A 21,344-nucleotide genomic window follows, 5' to 3' on the forward strand; every position below is an offset into this window, starting at 1 on the left:
AATGGACAACGAAAATTTTCTTGCTAAGCAATTGTAAAAGTTAAAAACATCAGACAAACAATAATATATTTCTTCACTAGTCTGGAAAAGTTCTTTTAAACGAATCTGAGGGTTGCAATGCGAGCCGAAGGCGAGCATTGTAATCAGATGAGTTAAAAAAACTGTTCCACACTAGTTAAGAACGATATTTTATTCAACAATGTGTGAAAATGCGAATATTGCATCGCTAGAGCGTGTGGAAAAGTAACCGTTCCTACACGGCGTTGAATAAAAATATCATTTTTTGGAATTCGCATTCATGATCCATTGTTGCTACCAAACTAAAAAATATTGCTGAGAAAAAACCAATGTTTCACAAGTAATGAAAATGTCTGAACACGAATGGACAACTATTGGACAATCCAAAGCTGTTAGTCCTGACAACTTTTTCTCGAATTCGGAAACTTGTACTTCTTCCCTGTCCAAAAAATTTTTTTCAACTATTTTTTTCAAAAAAGGTGGACAAAAAACTTTTTGTTGGACAAGGGTGGACATTCGACGGACAATCAAACGTGAAAAAAAATTTCCAAAAATTCTCATTTTTTGGCATTTTACTAACAAACAATAATTATTGCCAATTTAAATAAACAAAAGGTGGACAATTAAAAAAAATGCCTGAACAAGTGTGGACAACAGTTATACAATCAAACGTATCAGTTTTTACGACGTTTTTTTGACTTTGGGGTGTTGGGCCTTATTTCACGTTTTTTTAGTATCTCGTAAACAAAAGGTGGACAAAAAAAATTTTTGCTGGACAAGGGTGGACATTCGACGGACAATCAAACGTGAAAAAAAAAATCCAAAAATTCTCATTTTTTTGGCATTTTTACTAACAAACGATAATTATTGCTAATTTAAATAAATAAAAGGTGGACTATTAAAAAAAAAATGCCTGGACAAGTGTGGACAACAGTTGGACAATCAAACGTATCAGTTTTTACGACGTTTTTTGACTACGGGGTGTTGGGCCTTATTTCACGTTTTTTTAGTATCTCGTAAATAAAAGGTGGACAAAAAAATTTTTTTGCTGGACAAGAGTGGACATTTGATGGACAATTAAAAAATAAAAAAAAATTTGAAAAAATCGTATTTAGAGGTGCCAACTTCACACCGTGCATCTTCACACCAACTACCGTGCAGGTAGCATAGGGCAATGTATTTCTTACCGGAGAACGGCCGACCACGTTGCCGGTTTGCCTCGAGCGGTGCATTAGGACCGGATTTAAGAATCATAGCACTAGAATATAAATACTCGCACACAATAATAGGGAACTTGCATAAAATTTAAAATTGGAAAAAATTGTTATAAATCACAACAGAACATAATTTAAAACATGTATCAATGATAAAAAAGTTTTGTTTGTCTTTCGTTTTTCCCCTAAAGACGATTTAAAATTCAAATTATTCCAGCCAGCAAAAAACGCGTCGTGACGTCATATGGTTTTGCATTTACATTTTACACCAAAAAGTAAACAAAATTAATTAGACATTATAAACGTCAGTAAAAAATACAGTTATGTGACGTTAAAAGTGTTTTTGTTCGTTTGAACTATTCATAGAAAATTTTTACTTTTACAAAATGGTTTTATTTTCAATAGTAAACCTTCTTTTCTTTCCTTCAAAAACTGTATCAAACTCCAATCTCAACAAACTGGTATATATTATTACAACGACATACGATAAATGTCATTAGAATATAAATATTTTTCCTTTATTACCCTACGACGAGCTGGCCAAATACCCAAGTAGGTGGAGGCCAATAAACTAAAGAAGGAAAAGAAGAATATACCTAAATATAACGCTGTGTCTAGGTACACGCTAACGTGTACGCAAATAAAAAAGTTAGTGTCAGAGTGTTGGAATTTGTTTAATTGCGTTGTGTTTATACTTTAATTTAAATACTGATTAGTAAAGAGATTTCTTATTTTTTATCTGTTTAGTGTTTGTTTTTAAATTAACTATGCAGTGTGGACAATTATTTAGTTGTTTTAATGAGTTTAACAACATTTTAAAACAGTATGAAAAAGTTAAGAGACTATAAATTAATATACAGGGTGTCCAGAAACTCTACCGACAAACGAAGACAGGAGATTCCTCAGATAATTTTAAGACAATTTAACCCAATTCACCTAGTCCGAAAATGCTTCCTTCCTAAGCGAGCTAGAGCTCTTTGAAGATGGCGTCATGTAATGAGTTTTTCTTAAATACCTCGAGAACGCTTCTATTTAGAAAAACGAAAATTGGTATGCGTATTCACTTTCCAGAAATGAATCGATTTCATCCATTGCGAATTTCTAGTACTGGTCATAGGCGTCCGTTTTGGGTAGGGGAATGGTTATTTTATCGCCTAACTTTTTTGTATTTAATTTTTAAGCATTGTTGACTCTGAATTATTAAATTGTGAGGTATTCTAGTACTAAAAGGTACTCTTACTCTTACTTTAAGTCGATAGAATAAACCGTTTTCTAGAAAAATCGATTTGAAAATTTTTCGTTCTTTGAATTTCAAAAAAAAAGATTAAAAAAAACTATTTAGAAAGATAAAAACTGGTACATTTATTTATATTCCAGAGATTAATCGATTTCATTAATGGCGAATTTCTAGAAACGGTCATAGACGTCCGTTTTGGGTAGGTCAACAGTTATTTTATAGCATAATTTTATTGTCTTTAATTTTTAAGTATTTTTGACACTAGATTATTCAATTATGAGATATTCGAGTACTAAAAGTTACTCTTGCTTTAAGTTGGTAAAATGCATCGTTTTTTTTTTATTTTTTTTCAATTTTTTTTTCAAATTCCCAAAACTAAAAACATTCAAATCGATTTTTCTAGAAAACGGTGTGTTCTACCGACTTAAAGTAAGAGTACCTTTTAGTACTAGAATACCTCACAATTTAATAATCCAGTATCAAAAATAGTTAAAAGTTGAAGAAAAAAAAGTTAGGCGATAAAATAACCGTTGCCCTACCCAAAACGGACGCCTATGACCGGTACTAGAAATTCGCAATGGATGGAATCAATACATTTCTGGAAATTAAATATGTATACAAATTTTCGTTTTTCTAGATAGAAGCGTTCTGGAGGTATTTAAGAGAAACTAATTACATGGCGCCATCTTCAAAGAGCTCTAGCTTAGCCAAGCCGCACACCAAAGAAACATGAAACGAAAAACATTAAACATGAAACGAAAAACATGTTTCATGAAACTAAAACACTGCTAAACAAATCTCAAAGTCCGCCTACCAATGAAACGAGTGTGATTCATGCTCATGACACATTTTTATTTTCGGAGAGTTTCATAAATGGCCGGACGTATATTTGTTTAGCAGTGGTTTATTTCCATGAAACGTAATTTACGTTTTATGTTTCTTTGATGTGCGGTCGGGCTTAGGAAGCATTTTCGGACTAGGTGAATTGGCTTAAATTGTCTTAAAATTATCTGAGGAATCTCCTGTCTTCGTTTGTCGGTAGAGTTTCTGGACACCCTGTATATATTTTTTTAGTTATAAGTGAAATACAGTATTTAGTATTACACTATAGTACAATATGGTACAATTTAGTATATATGTTACAGTTCAAGTTGATTATCCAGTTGGAGTTGACTCCAACTAGTTGGAGTCAACTCTAACGGCTGGTTTCAGTGAAAGTTGATTATAAATATAAAATGAAGATTTATATTCAACATTTACTAGTAAAAGTAGACTCCAACTAGGAAAAGTATACTCTTCCCAATGCCATTTAGTAATAGTTGATTCTGATTCACACAAACAGCCGATTTTTTGCACAAACTTACTCAAAAAGAGGCCCTTATAACAAATGTACTGGGTGCCAGGCAGTACCTTGATCGATAAATTGTTTAAACAATTTTTTTTAGACAAATTCACAAAAATAATTTTTTCACTTCGAACAATTTTTTTTAGATCATTTGGGTTATTCTGAGCAAAAAAGGTATTTTGTGATTTTTCTCTAAAATTGATTGTTGTCGAGTTATACGCGATTTAAAATTTGAAAAATGCGAAAATATCCATTTTCAAGGCTTAATAACTCGGTTAAAATCCATTATTATGAAAGTCAGAAAGTTACCAAATCAAAGTTTATAGCCCCCTCTACAAGATGCAGCAGAAATTTTTGTCACTATTTTATTACCAAGCTTTATCTTTAATTATTAACAATGAGCGCTAAGTGCGTATTAGGCGGCCGTCAATGGTGAGTGCTAAAGAGATGCACCATTCCAGCCGTCCAATGGTGAATCTCACTCGCACTCACATTGACGGCCGCCTCAATACACGGTTAGCGCTCATTGTTGATAATTAAAAATAATATCGTATTAATGAAATAATGACAAAAATTTCTTCAGGATCTTATAGAGGTAGAATCTTTGATTTTTTTTAGTTTCTGAGTTTCATAATATATAATATCGTATGGCATTTTTGCCTTTCGGACAGTTCCGGCGCCAATTACATCTTTAACCCTGTTTCAAGTAACTAGTGTCGATGTACCTACACTAGCCCAGGGTGACCGACGGCTTAACGTGCTCTCCGAGGCATGGTGAGATGGCTCGTGTCATTATTGAAAAAGAAAATGGTTTGTCATTGGCAGGGCTCAACTCGAATCCACGTGCACTGGCGTATGAGGCCAGCGATTATGCCGTTACTCCACGGCCGCTCGCTCGACTTTCACAATAATTATCTTTAACTTGAAACCTTGAAAATTGTTATTTTGGCGTTTTTCAAATTTTAAGTCGCTAATAACTCAACAACAATCAATTTTAGAGAAAAAAAGGCCCAACGGATCTAAAAAAAAATTTGTACGAAGTGAAAAAATTATGTATTTTTGCGAATTTGTTTAAAATCATTGTTTATCGCCAAACTTCACTAAAATCATTCATTATTGTACTCATTTGCCCTCATTTTCGGCAGTAAAGTAACACTTTGTTGTATTGAAAGAAGAATGTTACTTTACCTGCCGCGATTATTAATCAAATTAACCGAGATTGAATGTAAGTGGTCAATGGCAGCACTCGATTATTTATTTGAGTGAAATTAAAATTTATTTACTTTAATTATTAAAAATATTGTACAAAATTTATCTTATTATTAATAAAATTTATGTCAAAAAGTAAAATTCTGTAGTGTTTCGCAATTATATTCATACAAAATAAATCAAAACTTTACAGATTTAGTAATTAGGTAGGTATACAATATTGATAACTATCGATTAAACATCAAAACCGGCCATCATGTAAAAGTCATCTGTCATTACTGTCATACGAATTTTTTATTTCGTCTAAAATTAAAAAAAATCCTCAAAGTTGTAAGTAAGTGTTAATGTTTTTTATGATTGACGATACAATTTTGTACGCACCACCTCAATACTCTTTATCGAACGCGTCTGTTCCTCTGCTCGTAATATCAGACTCGTTCGATAAAGAGTCACTTTACTGACTGACTTTACTGTAATTGGTTAAACAATTTTTCGACCGCGGTACCGCCTGACACCCTGTGTATTTGTTATAAGGATTGTTATACGGATGTATTTCTTTGAGTAAGTTTGTGCAAAAAATCAAATCAGAATAATTTACCTAACGGGGGCGACGTTACAGACTATACTAATAAGTAGTTGAAACAGTCAAAACAAAGAAACGCACACTCATCAAAAATGCACTTGAGATTCTCGTATAATCAACATTTACTGAATCGATCCAGGAAGAGTCAACTCCAACTAGTAAAAGTTGATTTAAATTTTTAAAATCAACTTTTACTGCTCGTTTCAGTTGGAGTTGACTCCAACTAGTTGGAGTCAACTCTAACTGAGAATCAACTTGAACTGTAACATATACAATATTTAGTATTACCGTCCAAAATTAAAATAAAAGGAAGACCTAAAGCTTTCACAATAATAATTAACTTGTTATGAAGCTATTTCCTTGTGGCATTTTTGTAATCAACTATTCTAAATGGGAACTAAGCCACAATTTAACTAAAAAATGATGTTATTAACGTTTCAACGTCTAAATCGGACGTCGTTGTCAAAATACAAAATATTATTAAATTAAACAAAAATGTTCTTGCTTAGTAAAAAATTTTTTCTAATAATTTATTTAATCTGACTAATTTTTGTATTTTGACAATGACATCCGATTTGGACGTCGAAACGTTAATAAAATCTTTTTTTAGTTAAATTGTGGCTCATTTCCCATTTAGAATAGTTGATTATAATAATTAACTTACGTATAAAAATTATTTTAGCAATCTTTTGTACGTGTCATGTCAACTAAATACATATATTTATTTTGCTAACCTAAATATATACTTTTATTATATACATTGATTTATTACAATTAAGTTTGAAACATCTCAATAGTTCTGCTTCCCTTCCCTTAACAAATATTTTTCTATCAAACAAACACTAAACATATCAAAATAGCATGTATTTACCAAAATATACAGTCACTGCGTACGTTAAATAATGACGTCACTGGCTTGATGAAGTTTAATTCGCGTGTATGTACCTAACTTTTTTATTTGCGTACACGTTAGCGTTTACCTAGACACAGCGAAATATAACCATAATAATAACTAATGTAAAACTAGGTGACGTCACGGGCCGTTCGAACTACTTTAAAATACCGAAGACTTTAAATTTGTACTTCTAAGTTATTATGAGGTTTTGAAGCGTGAAATTTTGGAAATCTCATTTTTATACAAAACTGAACATTATTATGTAATAAAAAAAAATGTGCAAGTTCCCTATTGCTTACGGTTGTATACACGCATCTACCAATGTGCCGCAAGAGCGGCATCCATGCGCGCCGTAAGACTAACACTGCATTCTAAGGCTACGGCCAGACAAGCGACAATTTACGGCGCCGTAAGAGCAGTAAAATGAAGCGCAAAAAATGGGTCCCACGATGAGTGTAGTGAATTGCCAGACAGCTGTAAAATATACCGCAGCAACATCAATGGGGCCATCTTCGGCGTCGTGTCGCAAACCAATGGACCTGAGTCCAAAGGACATCGCACACATCTTATGGAAAATATAATGTCACTCAAATTCAATAAAATTTATACGAATAGATTCGCTTTAAATTAACGGTCAAATCTTATCATTGCGCCAACTCTTAATTATGATTAATTACGGCGCAAATTGCAATTAAAGTTTATCGAAATCACATTTTTTGAGTCAGTAAAAGTGTCAGTTACAATTACTATTGCTCTGGGTGCTATTCACAAGAGCTTAAACCCCGCTGGGTCTAAGCGGATTAGTGAAACTAATCCGCTGATTTATGGAGTACCGACAATTTGGGTATTTTAAAATATTTTTTCTCTCTCTAACTTATGTACGTACCCATTTGATTTCAGATTTATTTATATCAATTTCTGCTCTTATTATTGAAAATATAGAGTTGGCGCAATGATAAGATTTGACCGTTAATTTAAAACGCAACTATTCGTATAAATTTTATTGAATTTGAGTGACATTATATTTTCCATAAGATGTGTGCGATGTCCATTTGTAGCTCATCTAGCCACAACGGCCAAAACACTGTATTTACATCTCGCGACACGCCGTAATGTACATCCCCGTTTGGCCATGCTTTTTACTGCAGCTACTGCCGATTTATTTTACTGCGCTTACTGCTTAAGCGATGTAAATTATCGCTTGTCTGGACGTAGCCTAACTCTGGCTTTTACTATAGCAACAGTTAAGTCGTATCAGAAACTATCGAATTATGGTAGGGGAGCCCAAGCGGGGATTTTTGCAGTTACTCGAGCGCGTCATCATATCGTATCAATATAAGTTGCATAACAAAATTGTTCTGTGTTTATGTCATCATGAATAGGATTAAGCATCCAAACATTAAAAATACAAAAATTTAAATACATGTAGATATCGATACCAATATTCTAATAGGACACATCCCACAAATCTAAAATTTTACAGGAGGTGAAAAAAACGTCTAGTTTTTTAAATATTCTATAGAGGTTAGGTTTTTTAACAACAATGTTTTTGAAAAAATATGTTTTTTGATTACGTGGACATTTTTAGTACTTATTTTAATAAATGACGATAATAAGTGGGTTACGTCGTATTGTAGCTTTATTGGATACGACATATTTTTCTTAGTGTCATATTAGCATCATAAATTGTTGTGGGTTAAGACAAATTACACAATGATTATATTTAAAATATTTTAATACTTTATTTTATTTTTTATAATTATAACATAACTTTTTTAAATCAAAAATTGGAAATTACAAAACTTATAATATATTTGTTTGAATAAAAAAATTCATAATAATTTTGAATGATGTAAATATTTGCAAAACAGGACACTAATTCGTGTTCTTCTTATTTATTTTTGTTTTCTTTTTCACAGTTTTATTTGTATCATTCTTTGTTATAGCTTTTTTTTGATGTTTTATATTTTGTTGTTTTTTAGTTTCAGACGTTGTTAGGATGGTATTTTTATTATTAAGCGATAGCTGTATATCGGTTTTTTTTGCTTTCTTGTTTGATTCTTCTGTCTTTTCGTAATATTTTATTAGGTCATAAAAGTAATGTGTATCTTTTGGAATAACTTTTTTTAGCTGTTGTAGGTCAAGCCATTTTTTCTTTGAAATTTCTAACCTTTTGCTGTATAGTGGCTTGGGTAAGTATTCATCCAGAATAATTGTTTTTTGTCGTTGTGGTAATATTTCATAAGGAGAGTCGTAGTTAGTTTTATACAAAATATCTCCAGAAGGTAAATATTTTAGGCATTTTAAGTCCGCCACCTTTAACGGACTGTTTAATTTTCCTGGACGAATTGAATTATATCTCATCAAGTTCGGGTTATCAAAATTAAGAAAGTACGAATGGTCCAAATATTCTACTTCCAGAGGCATTGGCTTTTTCCTGGCATCTTTTATAATATTTATGTAGTCTGTCGGTAGAAAAATATCCTTTCCTTTCAATCGTCTCTCAATAAGGCTATGAGAAGAGTCACACTCCATTTGAGTGTGGCCCTTCTCAAGAAACTTCTGTTCAATCTCAATATCAAATTGTGTTGCAAGAATGGACAATGAATTTGACAGAATGACATTTTTATTTTGATAAACACAACTGTCCGAGTATAAAACTATAGGTTTTTTGTCCATCTCCAAAGCTGATACCAGATGTTTAATGATGCAGGTTACAAAAACTGAACAACATAGTTCTCCTTCTGTTTCATTCCATACAAAATTTTTGCATGCATGAGTTGACAAGTTATAGATGGTAAAATTGTGTACCTGCAATTTTGTTTTGTAATACAATGAGCTTGCTTGTAATTGAGGACACAATTTTACGGCCTGCACGTCCATTGTAAAACAATAAATAGCCTGGTCTTGAGCTTTCTTCTTGTCCAAATCTTTTTCTTTGCGAGCAAGGTCTTTTGCTAAAATATGATTTCGGTAGATAATTTCTTCAATTTGTTGCATTTTATATCCACAGCATAAATCGCACTGATCCTTTCTAGGCTTGAATAGTGCAAGATTACCTTCGTCAAACTCTTTTAGGAAAGTACTGATTGACAAGGGTAGTACATCTTCGTCTAAACATTTATTTTTATATAGTTGAAATATGTCGGTTTTTGATTTGAAATCTTCCTCTAGATATAATTTGTTCGACTTTTTACGGCAGTAGTGGCTTTCAATTTTAGGCAAACTATCTAGAAATAGGCGCAACTGTTCCAGCTTTCTATGTTGTTCTACTGAATGTACCGACGTATCTTTCTTCTTAGTCTTATTTTTGTTTTTGTCGTCTTGACTACTTTGTGTTCCAAACATAGACCCTTCATTGACCCAGTGCCTTACCATACGTTCTTTTATACCTAACGTACCAAGAAATGTTTGCTTGCACACCTGATGTTTCCCGTCTTCAATTTGCAAATAGTATTGAAATGTTCCCTTTCTCCTGGATGGATTTTTTGTATAGGTTCTCTTTTTTTCAGTGTAGGTGGTCATGTGCAAAACATATAACCTTTTCTGTTCCCAGGACATACTCCAAAATTTCTCAAAAATAGTTTGTCGTATTTCTTCAGACAGTCTTAGGCAAAAACGATTTGCTGCTTTTTTACAAAAAACTGAATCACATTTAGGTCCGAGCATTCTTTTGTTTCTTTTAGTATCGTGTTTAACCGTCCCGTCTTTAGATCTTGTGTATCCAACATACTCTTCTCCCATCATTCTTTTTCTTTTGTTAACGTTTTTATCCCATAATTCACTATTGGCTTTTTTCTTCCTTCTACTTTCAGCTGTTCTCGTATCTGTAAAAAAATGTATGTATATTGAAACAAATTTAGGTTTTCAGTATTTTATTAAGGGTATATTATTATTTTACCGTATATTTTATTCTACTTTAAGACCAACATTCCAATAGCTATGGAACGGAAGACATTTGACCAATGCGTTCTTTCTATTATGACATGCGGAGCAGAAACTCTCATGCTTACAAAAACAACAGCACTAAAAATGCGAGTGGCACAAAGGCGCATGGAAAGATCGATTCTCGGCGAGATAAAAAGGACAAATAAGGAACAAAGACCTAAGGAAAAGAACAGGTATCACTGATGTCGTCGAACTGGAAAGATCGATTCTCGGCGAGATAAAAAGGACAAATAAGGAACAAAGACCTAAGGAAAAGAACAGGTATCACTGATGTCGTCGAACGTATAGCCAAGCTGAAATGAAATTGGGCAGGTCACACAGCGAGACTGAAAAATTAAAGATGGACCAGAAAACTAACTTACTGACAAACAACAAGAGAAGGCAAACGCAGTGAAGATGACCACCAACACGCTGGATGGACGACATTAAACGAATATCCAAGAAATGGCAACAAGACGCACAGAACCGTGAAGAGTGGCGAAAAATGCCCATCAGTGGACAGAAGAGACATGATGATATTTTACCGTTGGATTGTACTAACCTGGATTGTTTTCATTTTGTTCTTCATCTGAGTATTCCGAGTCGTCCTCTTGCATGATGAGCTTCTTTTTCAGGTATAAACTCAGGATCAGAATCATCTTCAACCTCATCTAAATTTTCATGTTATTGTGTGGATTCATAAGTTTTATCCACACTACTTTCAGATAATAATTCACTGGAAATGTTTAAGTTGACTGTTGACAGAGTTTCATATCTTACTTCAGAGGACAGCAAGTCAACATTAATACCCTGAGTACCAAAGGGATCTTGAATAAAGTTGTTTTCCTCGTCGTTCATGACTTCAAATTCGTAAGGCACATGGTACATCATATCATTAACATTTATTTCAGGAGTGATCAAATTGGGTTCATCTGCTGCTGTTTCATTGCGTGCGTTATATTGTGCTGTTTCATTTAACGCCATTGTGATGATTTTTTCTACCCTACTAGAAATCTGAAAAAAATAATCTGTATCAATAAAATGCTAAAATACCTGCCTAAATGCTAAAGTCACAAACTCCGCAGTAAAATCCGCAAAATAAATAGCTTTAGTCAGTCAACATTATTGTACTAAAAACCAGAACTAAATTTTTAAAACTTTCTTTTGGCATTATTTATTTATACTTTATAATAAAAATACGAAGGTAGAGAAAACGTAATAATAAATTTATATTTTTAAATGTTAAAAATACGCTTCTGAATCTCAATCGTTAATTTTTTGCTACTTTTGGTGAGTACGAAAAGGTAAATAAAATGATACTCTGAATAAATTATGCATCAATAATACATCTATCTGTTCTAATACGACGTAACCCATAACATAAATTTGAGTTTTACGTCATAATAAACAGTAATTGTTTTAGAAATATGTCGTATCCAATATATTATTTGAAATTCCAATATGACGTATATAACCTCACTATTTCAAAGGTAAATATTTTTACTATAATTTTACATTGTAAATAAGCTAACATGCTTAATGAAAATAATATACTTCAAAATGTAACTTACCTTCGACATCTTAAAAAAACAGACACTTTAAACACAGTTTTTGATTATTGTAATTCAACACGCTCTAACGGTCAACACACACCTTATGAAATCAGGCGGACGACTGTGGTATACGACAGATTCGAAAAATAAAAATAGGCCGGTTTTTGTACGACATATTAGAATAGGCGCGAAAAAATATTTTCAGTTAAATTTTTTTTTTAAATATGTTAGATTTAGACGGAATAAGACCTATTGAAACAATATTTGTTAAAAACGCTAAATCAAAAAAATGTGGCATACGTCCTATTAGAATATTGGTATCGATATGTAATAATTCAGGTTTTGAGTATAATGAGTAATACCGATAAGATTAATAAAATTTATGTATAATTATATTAATGTAGTTATTACTAAACTTTATTGGCTGATATCGTTTTATCATTATTATTTTGGTATTTCACCGAAGCGAGATAACGATTTCTAAGAAAAAATATAACTGAGTGAAATTATCGATAATATGGAAATATATACTGTAAATGCACGAACACGCCCAATTTTAAATACGTTTTAATAACAAACCTAATAAATCATAGATCATAGGAAATAACCAATTTTTAATTGAATTATAACAACTATTTTACTCATGTCAGACAGTCGCAAGGCGTTTGTTTAGCACAAAATAAATCGATTTTTAAATACATACAGCATCTAGAGACTTAGAACTTTTTGCATTGTGTTCAGGATTATATCAGGAAAAAAGTATACTATAGAAAAATCGGTGGAAAGGCATAGTTGCATTTTAAAATGCCTAAAATCCATCCAAAAGTGCATAAACATGTCAACATAAGACTTATGCATACATAAGACTTATAAATTTGCATTGCTATACTTTTTTAAACAGGTATCTGAAGGTACTATTTTACGCTTTAAATTAAATTTAAAAAAAGTTGCCTTAAGTCAAATATTTCAAATTTTCTGGACATATTACCTTTATCCAAATAGTAAGTAGTAGAAAATTCTCCATATATTTACACATTTGACGTGGATAAAGGTATGATGTCCAAACGCAATTTTGGACATATTACCTTTATCCACCACAATTCGAAAATCATTGTATGACATATTGCTGTAATACCTTCCTGTTATTTTTATTTTGCTAAAAATAGGTAATTTTAAAATTTTAACAGGTTAAACAGCATATTAGAAGAACAAAAAGCTGATAAAACAATTTTCTCAAAAAATGTGACATATGACCTTTATCCACTTATCTCTTCAAGTGTATTAAGGGCCAGATTTTGTTTCTCGGAGGTTTTTGGGGTCGCTGAAGACGAATACGCGATCAGAACCGACCATCGAAGCACCTGGTGCCCAGGTTCACAGCTAAGGCACGTTATCTGAAGTTTCGAGAGTTCTCGGCACGAAATTGATGCAAACAGATTACTCCAGGGTTTTGGGGTCGCTGAATAAGAATACGCCATCAGAACCGACACCCGGTGCATCTGGTACCCAAAAACCCTCTAAACTCCAGAATATAACATGCCTTAGCAGTGACCTTGGGCACCAGATGGTTCAGGGATCAGTTGTGATGGCGTATTCGTATTCAGCAACCCCAAAAACCACCTAGTAATATATTTGCATGTATTCAATGCCGAAAACCTTAAACTCCAGGTGGTCCGGGGGTCAGTTCTGATAGCGTATTCCTATACTTCCACAGAATTTATTATAACTAAGTGACTACAGCTGTTTCGGCAGAGTGCCTTTCTCAAGTGATATAGTTTACAATGTGTTTGCCTTTTTAAGTCTTCAACTGAAGAGGTTGAGGAGTGGGGAGCTGTTTGTCTCGAGTTGGTCATTCAGAATTATATCTGTATTTTTCAGTTTATTAATTTCCATAGATTCTAAAAAAGATAGCTTAAGGCCTTTATTTTGAATATGCAGAATTTGAATCTCTTCATTGAAAGAATGATTATGATCTAGAAGGTGAAGTGAGTATGTAGAAGTGTCTGTTTTTCTATTGTTGAATGCCCTTTTGTGTTCTGCTATCCGTTTGTCAAAAATTCGGCCAGTTTGACCGATGTACGTTTTCGGACAGTCACCACACGTTAGTTTGTACACACCACTCTGTAGTTGCTTTCTCTTTCGGCTTTTATTGTTCTTAATATATTTGCTTAAGTTGTTGTTAGTTCTGAAAGCTGGTGTTATTCCTTTCTTTTTTATGTATCTGGCTATTTTTGTTGTTATCTTGCCAGTATATGTGAGAGAGCAGAAGGTACTAGGTTCTTTCTGTGGTGGTGGATACACTAATTTCAGGGCTTTCAATTAAAAATAAATCAATAAAACATGACATAATATTTACAAAAGCAGACAAAGGTAACACTACTATTGCTATCGACAAACGAGACTATAATAACAAAACAATAGAATTTTTAACTAACCAAAAAAGTACAAAACTAAACAAAAACCCCACAGAAAAATACCGAAAACAAATTAAACTAGCCATTGAAAATTCAAAATCAATACTAAATCCAACAGAACAGAAATACCTCAACATTATGAACCCACAACCTCCTAAATTATACTCTTTTATTAAACTACACAAACCTGACCACCCAATAAGACCTGTAGTTTCTTTTTATACAGCTCCGTCATATAAACTTTCAAAAAAACTGTCAGATATTATTACAGAATACACTAAATTTTCACCTAAATTCACCGTAAAAAATACACTAGAACTAGTTAATAAAATACAACATTTTCAATTGCCCAACAACTCCAGACTAATTTCATTTGACGTAAAAAATCTTTTTCCTAGTGTTCCTCCTACAGAAACTTTTGTTTTAGTTAAGAATCTTTTAGACCATAATAGTACAAATCCGATCATTGCATCTGAAATTTTACACCTTCTTGAAATTTGCATAAATCAAGACTATTTTGAATTCAATAATCAAATATACACAAACAACAGTGCAGGACTTATTATGGGTAATCCTCTAAGCCCATTGCTATCAGATATATTTATGAACCAACTTGAAACAACAATTTCTAAACATCCCGTATTTAAACAGTTCTTATATTGGTGGAGATACGTGGATGACATACTAGTATGCTTTACAGGAACTAACAGACAACTTGACCAATTTCTATCATATATTAATTCACTTCATAATAATATTGAGTTCACAATAGAAACAGAACAGAATAACTCCATAAACTTTCTAGATGTAACGATTTCCAGACTACACAACAAACATGAGTTCTCCGTATATCATAAACCTACCCATACTGACACAACTATACACAATTCATCATCCCATCCTACACAACACAAATTAGCAGCCTACCATAGCATGATACATAGACTGACAGAAATTCCCATGACAAAAAATAACTTCGAGATAGAACTAAACATCATTAAACAAATAGCAGTAAACAACGGCTATAACTAGAGACTGGAAAATATGCACTAAAAAATGTCTAAAATATGCATGCAATATGCATTTTAAAACAAGCTGAATATGCACAATTAACATGCAAATATGCATTTATATATGCACTTATTTTTATATGAATAATTTTATGGTTTACGTTAAATACATAAATAAATAAAAAATAATAAAAATAAATAAATAGGTTTGAATTTAAACCAAATTGTATTATTATTTCTTAATATATTTTTTTAACTTCAGGTTTTGTGACAAATAAAACGGCAAAATATTTTATTTTGACCACAAGATAAATAAGAGTACAATAAAATAAATGTACATATTTTTATTGTTACAATATTGATTCATATTTTCTAAACTAATATTATAAAAAGAGTACAATAAAACAAATTTACATATTTTTATTGTTACAATAAATAATCATATATTGATTCATATTTTCTAAACTAATATTATGTCTTCTATCTGTTAATATTTGTTTATAGGCAGAAAAAGATCTCTCAACGTCACAAGATGTAATTGGGGCATATTTAAACTTTGCTATTAGAGACGGATCCATATTAATATTTTCATCGAAGTTTCCAAAATTGATTATATTATTTATTGAACGCAATAAAGTGAAACCCTCATTTTTGTTTAAAACGTCATCAAGTTTATCTTTAATTTTTACTCCAATTTCCCCATTCAGATTTGTTATTTTCTGTTTAACCGTATCAACAATAGACATACTATTGTGAAGACATAAATTTTGAGCCTCTAATTTTGTAATTGAACTTTCAATGATATCGAAATTCGATTTTATATACAACAATTGATTTTTAATAGACTTTTCTTTAAAAATATTTTGACAGTTATCAATAGCGGTACAAGTCGGATCAAAACTTGAAATAACGCTTTTGATGTCGTCGTAGTGTTCAGATAAAAATATAGCACTTTTAAGCCAAGTTCCCCATCTGGTTAATACTGGTTCTGGTGGTAAAGGAATATCGGGAAGCATCTCCCTATATACCTGTACACGTAGTGGTGCTTTCAGAAATACTTTTTTTACATTATTTATTAAGGTGTTTACATTGGGAAATTCAATTCTAACTTTCTCTGCAACTCTGTTTAGGCCGTGCGCCAAACATGTACAGTGAATTAAATTAGGGAAAAAGATTTTAAGATTGGATGCAGCTTTCATCATATATGAGGCGGCATCACTAAGCATTAATAATATTTTTTCAAATGGTACTTGATCAGGTAAAAAAAAATTTGTTAGGGATTCGTTAACAAATCTAGCTATTGTAGCATAGTTTGTTTTTTCCAAACATTTTACACTAATTAAGTATGAGTTTTTAAAATCGCCAGAGTCGTTAAGAACTCCAACAATTAGATTCGCAATTTGTCGACCCTTTGTATCCGTTGTTTCGTCGACGGAAATCCAAAGATATTCGGCTTTTAACTGATTTTTAATACTCGTCATCACATCTTTGTAACATGCACTGACATATTTTTTCCGAAGAGTTGAAGAACTTGGTATTTGAGCTGGTTTATCTTTAATCTTGCAATAAGTTTTTAAAAAGTTTTGACACGATTTATGTTCTAACTTGTGCAGAGGGATATTGCAGTTCAAAAAAAAATGGCATAAATCCTTTGCAAAGGTTTCTTGCCCAACTGACGTATTCTGAATCTGCAAACTGTTCTGTAGAATCTGCTGGCGAGGTTTATTATCATTTTTTGATAGCTTAGTTTGGTGAAGTGAAGTTTTTATGTGTTGAACTACTTGGAATTTCTTTTGACATGGAATCTGGAATATAATGATAATGATGTTTTAGATGTTTTCGTAAATAGATACCTACATTAAAATGATCAAACTTTTTAAACCTCCCCCAATTTTTTTTTATTTCTCAAAGTGAAATTGAAATCGTCAAACAATAAAGTACAGTCAGTGTACCGTAGTATACAGGGTGGGCCACTCTCAACACCTCGCTCTGTATAAGCCAAACCGTTGCGAACTTTAAAAAACAGTTTTTGAAGAAATGGGACGGTTTGTCATTTTAGAATAGACAGACACATAGATGTGCAAAGAAGTTTGATAAGTTTAAAAATCTATTGAAGTGGAGAACTTACCTTTTTATCACAAATGGTGCAAAACATACTTTCACTGTCGATAACTTTTAGATGATTGTTACTTCCAATCCAACTTCTGAGAAGACTTGATTTTTCCCTTGCTACTTTAGGCATTTTCACAATAATAATAAAATGATTTTTTTACACAGTATAGTCAATAACTTGCAATCACAAAAGTTGAATAATCGGCGATTGATTTAAGACTAACCATTCATAAAATAAAATAATCTATCCTACCCTTAAAATGCTTAAAATTTCGTTTTGGTTGGTTTTCCCAGAATAATTCATAGTTGGCCGACACCAGCAGAAAGTACAGGTAATATTTGTAATGTTATTCAAAATATAATCGGTATTTACTTAGGTAATTTGTAAATTCTGAGAAGTCTATAAATCTTAAATATCCGGATAATGATACCTGCAGCTATAAATAACGCCCATTATGTTTATGGGTACAACAACAAAGGAGCTTAACAGCAAAATATTTACTTTCACATTTTATTTTAATGGATGTTGATGTTACTAATATATACCTTATTTTTAAATGGGGTAGAGTAAATTCCCATCAAAATATGCATTTATATGCTCTTAAATCTCCAAATATGCAAGGCATATGCATTTATGAAAAACATGAGAAATATGCAGCATATATATGCATATGCATTTTGCATATAATCCAGTCTTTAGCTATAACGAACAAACAGTTACCAAAAATTTTAAACCAAAAACTCCATAAGAAAGCCCTGAAATTAGTGTATCCACCACCACAGAAAGAACCCAGTACCTTCTGCTCTCTCACATATACTGGCAAGATAACAACAAAAATAGCCAGATACATAAAAAAGAAAGGAATAACACCAGCTTTCAGAACTAACAACAACTTAAGCAAATATATTAAGAACAATACAAGCCGAAAGAGAAAGCAACTACAGAGTGGTGTGTACAAACTAACGTGTGGTGACTGTCCGAAAACGTACATCGGTCAAACTGGCAGAACTTTTGACAAACGGATAGCATAACACAAAAGGGCATTCAACAATAGAAAAACAGACACTTCTACATACGCACTTCACCTTCTAGATCATAATCATTCTTTCAATGAAGAGTTTCAAATTCTGCATATTCAAAATAAAGGCCTTAAGCTATCTTTTTTAGAATCTATGGAAATTAATAAACTGAAAAATACAGATATAATTCTGAATGACCAACTCGAGACAAACAGCTCCCCACTCCTCAACCTCTTCAGTTGAAGACTTAAAAAGGCAAACACATTGTAAACTATATCACTTGAGAAAGGCACTCTGCCGAAACAGCTGTAGTCACTTAGTTATAATAAATTCTGTGGAAGTATAGAAAACAAACGTTTTCAGTGTTTTATTATTAGATACAATGCAAAAAGTTGCAAGTCTCTAGTCTAGTCTAGTCTAATTACAGAAAATCAGTTCACAAACCGAAAGAAGACTATTTCACCTGTGTAATCCTGAACAATCAGACATTACACCAGCAATATATTATAACGCTCGTTTCACACACTTAGAATTTTGAACGTGCGATGGCTTGAAACCTTCGGTGAAGGGCGGTGAAGGGAGAAAGGTTGTCGAGCCACTATTGGAATGTCATCGTGCATTTCAACCATCGCACGTTCAAAATTCTTAGTGTGTGAAACTGCACTAAGAGTGAATCTTGAGAAATCACGTCTTTACTACGAGAAGAAAGAAATATTTTCGAGATTCACTATGAACTGCCTTGAAAAGAAATCTTTTCAATGCAGTTCATAGCGAATAGAGGTTTAAAACAAGCGGATCCGCTATCAATGAATTGATTCAACCTAGAATTAGAACAAATCGTAAGAAGATCAAAATTTGATCTATGAGCACAAATAGAACTATTAGCAAGGATTAGTGCATAGTCTATGCGGATGATGTGGTGATAGTAGCGAAAACAAAAAAACATCTAGAAAGTTTTCAGAAATTTGAAGAGAAGCGAGAAGATACGGATCAATAATAAACCATACTAAAACGCAATATATGGAAATGAGAGAAGACATAAAAATAATGGCAAATATAATAAAATGAAAGGAGCAGAGGCTGTCTACAGTTTTAAAAAAGTGTCAGAATTTGAATATGTACTTAGGAGTAATCATAACGAACACGGGAAAAGAAGAAAAAGAGAAAGACAAAAGATTAATGAAGGGGAGCAGAGGGATAGGGTCACTAAATTCAATACTGAAAGCAAAAATGTGTCGAGAACAAGCTAAACTGTGAGTCTACGAGACAGTAATCAGACACACATTGATGAACGCCACAGAAACATGAATTATGAACCAGCAGGAAGAAAAGAATGTAGAAATCTGGGAAAGAAGGGTGCTCAGAAAAATCTTCGAGAAATACGACGAGACTTAGACAGTCTTGGTCTTGCGCCAATACACCTGGTCTTGGTATTGCGCTTCCGGTCTTGTCTTGCAGCAAGAGTCTTGCAAGTCTCGCAGTTACGTAACAGAGTAGGTAATTACATTTTAAGCTTGAATTAACATAGCCATAATAAAGACCAACCAAATTAATGAATGTCTAAACAACTGACACTAGGTGGGGTTTGAACCTTTCTATGTTGGCACAATTTACACATATCGATTTGGGATGCATGAATTATTTCGAAAAACTCATCAAATTTTGTTTTAGGTCTTTTATACTAAATTTACAATCAAGATGGAGTAGAAATTAACAAACCAAGACACGTTAAATGCTACTAGGAGCACTCCCGAATCATAATATAATTTACAATGTATAAACTTTGGAAATCAAGCTGATTCTCAGTTAGAGTTGACTTTCCTAGTTCCAGTCAACTCCAACTGAAACGAGCAGTAAAAGTTGATTTGAAAAATTTAAATCAACTTTTACTAGTTGAAGTTGACTCTTCCTAACTCTTGTTAGTAAAAGTAGATTATACAATTTATACGAGTATAATCTCACGTGCATTTTTGATGTGTGCGTCTCTTTGTTTTGACGGTTTCAGCTACTTATTAGTCCAGGCTATAACGTCGCTCCCGTTAGGTAAATTATTCTGATTCGATTTTTTTGCACAAACTTACTCAAACAAATACATCCTTATAACAAATACACAGTGTCAGGCGGTACCGCGGTCGAAAAATTGTTTAACCAATTTTTGTTAACCAAATTCACAAAAATAATTCTTATCTACTCTACCTCATATTATGTATAAGTTTTTATTGTGTGAAAATTGTAAATATAGATAGCAGTACATGAAGGGTTTAAAGTGTGCCTGAAGTAATAATGTATTTTAAATGGGATTTACTTTTACGCACCGTTTTTAGCACACTTTCATATAATCAAATATTCTTAACTTTCGTCTTGTCATGGTGATGACATGTGAGCAATAAATTACAAAAAAAGTTTTGACAGTTTTGTGGTTTGACAGAAGTTTGAATTTTTAAATGTCAAAGTTCTAAAAAATTGTAAAATAGGAATGTATTCCAGTGACGAAGAGTTTTTTTATTTGTTTTTTGGTAGATAAAATATTGTATGAAACTGTGCGTGAAGTACTTTTTGCGCACTTAGGCGATGTATAGCACTCGGCCCTTCTCGTGCTCTAAACATCGCGTGCATGCGCAAAAAGCATACTTCACGAACTGTTTTATAAATAACTAAGTATTTCACTCCGGACAAATTTTTTTAGATTATTTTGGTCATTCGGAGCAAAAAAGGTCTCTCGTGATTTTTCTCTAAAATTGATAGTTTTCGAGTTAAACGCGATTTAAAATTTGAAAAATGCGAAATGACCATTTTTAAGGCTTAAT

The 21,344-nt window shown here is 32.4% G+C and overlaps 2 protein-coding genes across 7 annotated transcripts in view; both read right to left on the reverse strand.

Annotated features, from left to right (window-relative positions):
* LOC114334579 (protein alan shepard) overlaps positions 1–21,344 on the reverse strand; it is a 531,107-nt gene that overhangs the window by 139,426 nt on the left and 370,337 nt on the right. The window lies entirely within an intron of this gene.
* Positions 8,003–12,289, reverse strand: LOC114334573 (uncharacterized). Its single transcript, XM_050645407.1, has 3 exons — positions 12,000–12,289; positions 10,991–11,442; positions 8,003–10,328 (listed from the first exon to the last, which is right to left on the reverse strand). Exons 2-3 carry the CDS (start codon positions 11,097–11,099, stop codon positions 8,377–8,379), a joined length of 2,061 nt encoding a protein of 686 aa, XP_050501364.1. The 5' UTR covers positions 11,100–11,442; positions 12,000–12,289; the 3' UTR covers positions 8,003–8,376.

Source organism: Diabrotica virgifera, chromosome 3 (genome assembly GCF_917563875.1).
Source record: "Diabrotica virgifera virgifera chromosome 3, PGI_DIABVI_V3a".
In the NCBI taxonomy this organism is placed as follows: domain Eukaryota; kingdom Metazoa; phylum Arthropoda; class Insecta; order Coleoptera; family Chrysomelidae; genus Diabrotica; species Diabrotica virgifera.